The following is a 5,493-nucleotide window of genomic DNA, read 5'->3' as shown; positions in this document are numbered from 1 at the left end:
TTTGTACTCTGAGAGAAGCTCTTTCCACATTCCATGCATTTATATGGTCTCTCTCCTGTGTGACTTCTTTGATGTGAGCGTAGACCTGAACTGTGAGAGAAGCTCTTTCCACATTCCATGCATTTATATGCTTTCTCCCCCCTGTGAGTTATTTGATGTGAATATAAACTGTCACTACGAGAGAAGCTTTTTCCACATTCCATGCATTTATAAGGTTTCTCCCCTGTGTGGATTCTTTGATGTTTATGTAGCGTTTCATTCCGACTGAAGCTCTTTCCACATTCCATACATTTATATGGTTTCTCCCCAGTATGTGTCATTTGATGTGAACGTAGAGAACGATTATGAGAGAAGATCTTTCCACATTCTATACATTTATATGGTTTCTCCCCTGTGTGAATTCTCTGATGTGCATGTAGATTTCTACTGCTACTAAAGCTTCTTCCACATTCCATGCATTTATATGGTTTCTCTCCTGTGTGAGATCTTTGGTGTGAATGTAAACTGTCACCACGAGAAAAACTCTTTCCACATTCCATGCATTTATAGGGTTTCTCCCCTGTATGCGTTCTATGATGAAGATGTAATTTTGTATTCCAACTGAAAGTCTTTCCACATTCCATACATTTATACGGTTTCTCCCCTGTTTGAATTGTCCAATGTGAATGTAGATTTCTACTGTTACTAAAGCTTTCCCCACATTCCATGCGTTTATATGATTTCTCTTCTGTGTGGGATCTTTGGTGTGAATGTAAACTGTCACCACAAGAAAACCCCTGATCAGCTCCCTGAGAGCCAAAGGACTTTTTCTTCCCATTTCTCATCTGATTTTTCCTTTTCTCCCACAGTCCCTTCTGACTTCCAAACTCCTCTTTTTCCATGAAAAACTCCATAATTTTCCATGACGCCACATTTGGTTCCTCATAATTCTTATTCTCTTTTCCATTATCTGTTTAAGGAAAAAGAATTTCCCATTATGAGTAAAGCACAGAAACCATGGATACAGTCAAGAATCAATCTCAATTACTTTCTTTATCCTAAAATCTCCTCATTCCTTTTCACATGTCTTGCTAAAATCTACCTTAGCCAAAAGCATCAATTTCATTCTGGTCAATTTCCCCCTTAGCTCCAGTAGGCACTGCTCTTTCTCTTGTGACAAAACAGTACTTCCCATTTCTGTAAACTGATGGGAACCAAACAAAATTCAGAGGTGTAGCAAAGCGAGAGTAAGAAGAGAAAATTTGCTAATATGGGATAACTAATTTCCTATGCAAATTCTTTCTATCTGTTGCTAATCAAAGGTCTCTGGCTAGACACAAAAGGGAAGGTGAACCAAGACCAAGATTAGAGACTCTGCCCTCTTCTTCTGGAATCTGTGTGCAAATCTACAATCATGAATTACACCATAATACAAACTTCAGATCCATACTGAGGACAAAACAAACAAATGTACAGCACCTGGAAAGAGTATGAGTCAACAATGTTCACATTCATGCATTTGTCTTGGGCCAGAAGCCACCAGTACTGGCAGTCTACCAGGATCATTCACAATTCAGTTATGGATTAGACTGATCTCAATAAAATTAACAAGAAGCTGAAAACGTCATCAATCACTCAAACCCATTAATCCCCAGACAAGAAATACTTTCAGTACACATCTCGGCAAGTACCTGCAGGTGTTTCCCCTTCCACAGAGCCCTGGTCAAAGGGGTCTTTGCCTTCTTCCAGACAGGAGACAAGATCTGGCTTGGGATATACTTTCAAAGAAAACAGAGAGGTGATAGTTAGTACTCTGGAAAAGTACTTTGGCACTCTGTATGTGTTCCTTCACACTCACAGTTATTGCCTATTCACTCTGATTTCTCCCACCACAGCAAAACAAACAAACAACAAATAACAAAAGAGTGCAAATGTGTACACTGTTACATCTCCTGAGCAGACAGTAGCTCGCTATTCAGCTACAGTCCCTGGAGCTTGGCAAACAGGTTTAGAAAACAGAGATGTTTTGTGTGGGTTTTAGCAGGGTATTTTGAGGGGAAATCCCAGAGTTGTGTTTCAGTGCCTACATAAGACTACTGAATATGGACAGTGAGGGAACTGCTGCAGTCATCTGAAACAGCTGCTAGGGAATTGTGGGCACTGTAGTTTTATGAGACACTGAGTGTTCTCTGTCAGACAGCTCTGGTACCATAATGAACTATAGTTCCCAAAATTCCCAGTTAAAGTGAATCATAGAATATAAAGTTAGAAGAGACCACAAAGGCATCCAGTCCAACCCCTGCCATGTGGTGTCAAACTGGATTATTTCTGCAGTCTGTTTTGGCCCGTAGTAGTGGTGGGTGACTATAACTATGCTAGTATTTGCTGGAAGTCAAACTGAGCCAAAGGTTTAAGGTCTAGCAAATTCTTCACTTGCCTGGTGGACAATTTAACTGTTCAAAAGCTGGAAGCCCTTTCTATTGTTCTTAACTTCTCTAGCAAGCCTGAGTTCATTCTGCACTTTAGCCTTTCTGACATTATCCTTAAACACTAGCTTTTCTGACTTTACTTCCTAAACACTAGGAAGAATCATCCTGACAGTAAGTGGTGTTCAGTAGTGAAACCCTACGATGACTGAAGCTCTTTCCACATTCCATGCATTTTATGAGTTCTCCCTGTGGGTTCTTTGATGTGAACGTAGACTTGTACTATGAGAGAAGCTCTTTCCACATTCCATGCATTATATGGTCTCTCCCCTGTGTGGGTCTTTGATGTGAGTGTAGACAGAATGTGTAGAGAAGCTCTTTCCCATTCCATGCATTTATATTGTTTCTCCCCCTTGTGGGTTCTTTGATGTGAGCGCCGACTTGTACTTGAGAGAAGCTCTTTCCACAATAATTTGAAACCCCGTTAAACATATTTGGCAATGTGAGTTAAGTACCACCATCTTATAAATATTTTCTTTGAACTCATTAAACAGCGTAAATTTTATATCTTTCGTCCACATTTTCCCCATACATCCATTTCCACATTGTGATGAAAACGTCGTGCCCCACATTATCATGTATTCTTTTATCAAATCATCTTCTAGCTCTGATGTCTAGGGAGATTTATATACTTTTAAAATTATATGATCATAATTTTTGTACAATTCTGAATAAAATTTATTTTTCCAGATGCTTTAGGCAATTCTTTCTTATCTTGCTTCAACCTCTTCATAAAATGTAAGTAAAGAAACTAAGCAAGGTCTCTACCATTCTCAAGATGCATTCTCTTTACTTACGCTCCCAATTGTCTTGAACCAGGGACAAAATGATCTTTATAAAATAACCATGTCTGTTTTTTAGCTCATTATCTTAGGGAAAAGCCTTTCCTTATAACAAACTCACAGGAGTGACTTTTTGTAACCTGACTTGTAAAACCAGCATGCACCTTAACTTTACAGTACCAGGATAACCATGCAATCCAAATCTTAAATCATGACTTTCTAAATCCAAGAGTCTCTCGTCTCTAAGCAAAATCTACTCTTTCAGCCACATAAAACAACAGGTCTCACAATACAGTTTAAGGTCAGGTAGTCCCAAACCACCTCTTTCCTGTTACATCACACAACACAGTGGACCCACCATATCAGTGGACTAGCAATCCACAAATTTCACTATGTGCAGATTGCCATATTATTCAATGGTGGTCATGCAGACAGATATGCATGTGCATGTGCATTGCCACCCACTGAATATTATGGAACTTGAGTGTCTACCCTTTTCCTGATCCCAGCTCCCCCTTAACTGAACCCCTACAGATACCAAGGGCCCACTGTCTCTTAAATTTTACCCTAGGTTTCTTTGCTGCCAAACTAATCTGAAACTACCCTTCTGGCAATTTATAAATGGTATTCCATTTAAAAAGATTGGGAATGACTTTTTCCCGAGATGGAGATCCAAATATTGCATAAAGTTCAAAACAGTTCTTACACTGCTTCTTAATTCCCCCCCCCCCCCCAAAAAAATCCATTTGGTCCTGGTGGATCTTTTCAGAAATATGCTTCCTCTGTCTTTTGGACAAAATCAAAGATCCTACAGTCTTTATTTATTAAAGAAACAGGTCTCTGTCCCATGCATGCCCTATTCAGAATCACTGTGACGAAGTACTCCATTACATACCATTATGAAAGATTTAATTAATTTATCTTTGAGTCCCTTATAATATATTGTGGTAGTTCATATGGGTGTGGGGAGAAATATGATCTGATCTAGATGTTCCTTTGACCAATCTGGCTGCTGCATTTTGAATCAATTGAAGCTTCCAAACTTCCAAGAAGTTACCAGTGCATGTACCACTGTTTCAAGGTCCCTCTGGGCCAGGTAGGGGCGCAGTTGGCGTATCAACCGAAGTTGATACCAGGCACTCCTGGCAGTCACCTCCACCTGTGATGTCAACTATGGGACGTGTCTAGGAGCACTTCCAAACTGCAAACTTTGTCCTTTAGGGGAAGTGTGACCCCGTCCAGGACTGGTTGACAAATCTCCTTCCCTAGACCAGGGGTAACTATTGCAAGTACCTCCATTTTCTCTGGATTCAACTTGAGTTTGTTTTCCCTCATCCAGCCCATTACTGACTTGAGGCTGGCATTCAAAGGATAGATTCCATCTTTGGTTGCTGCAGCAGTCGGAGACATAGAAATAGACTTGGGTGTCATCAGCGTACTGATAACACCGCACCCCATGTCTCCAGATGATCTCTCCCAGCGGCACTGAGATGTCCAAGAGCACCAACAGGGTCACACTTCCCTGTCGATGCCCAGACGGTGATCGTCGACCAAGGCGACCATGGCAGTTTCAACTCTGCGTATCCCGCCCTGAGGCCGGTTTGAAATGGGTCCAGATAATCGTCTTCATCCAAGAAAGTCTGGAGTTGGAATGCAACTGCCCTCTCGATAACTTTGCCTAAGAATGGTAATAAGGAGACCGGCCCATAATCGTTTCTTATCGGGGATCAAGGGAGGGTTTCTTCAGAAGTGGTTTGTCCACTGCTTGTTTAAGCTTAGATGAAAGTTTCCCTCTCTGAAGAATGCATTAATTATAGATTGAAGTAAGATTGTTACTGCATCCCCTCCCTGAGCAGTCAGCCAAGATGGACAAGGATTGAGGGGGCATGTTGTCCTCCTTCCATTTCCAAGAAGCTCGTCCACTTCATTGGATTTATAAGCTAAAAGTGATCCAGTCTAACATAGTCCATGGAGTCACTGGACACCTCTCTTACAGTTTAGCTGGTTTCTCCTATGTGGATTTTTAAAATGTGAATATAGTTTTGTACTTTGACTGAAGATCTTTCCACATTACAATGGTTTCTCATCCGTGTGGGTTCTTCGAAGTGAACATAGATTCCTACGCTGACTGAAGCTCTTTCCACATTCCATGCATTTATATGAGTTCTCCCGTGTGGGTTCTTTGATGTGAACGTAGACTTGTACTATGAGAGAAGCTCTTTCCACATTCCATGCATTTATATGGT

At 40.8% G+C, this 5,493-nt stretch overlaps 1 protein-coding gene across 1 annotated transcript in view; it reads right to left on the bottom strand.

Annotated features, from left to right (window-relative positions):
- Window positions 1–1,761, bottom strand: part of LOC121933041 (gastrula zinc finger protein XlCGF7.1-like) — a 2,544-nt gene extending 783 nt beyond the window's left edge. Inside the window, exons 1-2 of the mRNA XM_042472255.1 lie at window positions 1,671–1,761; window positions 8–949 (exon numbers count right to left, since the gene is read on the bottom strand). Of these exons, the coding sequence (XP_042328189.1) occupies window positions 8–893 (886 nt within the window). The 5' untranslated portion in view covers window positions 894–949; window positions 1,671–1,761. The remainder of the gene's footprint in view (window positions 1–7; window positions 950–1,670) is intronic.
- Window positions 1,762–5,493: the final 3,732 nt, after the last annotated feature.

The sequence above is a fragment of the Sceloporus undulatus genome, chromosome 6 (genome assembly GCF_019175285.1).
Source record: "Sceloporus undulatus isolate JIND9_A2432 ecotype Alabama chromosome 6, SceUnd_v1.1, whole genome shotgun sequence".
NCBI classification, from domain to species: Eukaryota; Metazoa; Chordata; class Lepidosauria; order Squamata; family Phrynosomatidae; genus Sceloporus; species Sceloporus undulatus.
Note: the sequence above shows the minus strand (reverse complement) of the source record. Positions and strands in the feature narration are given on the sequence as shown.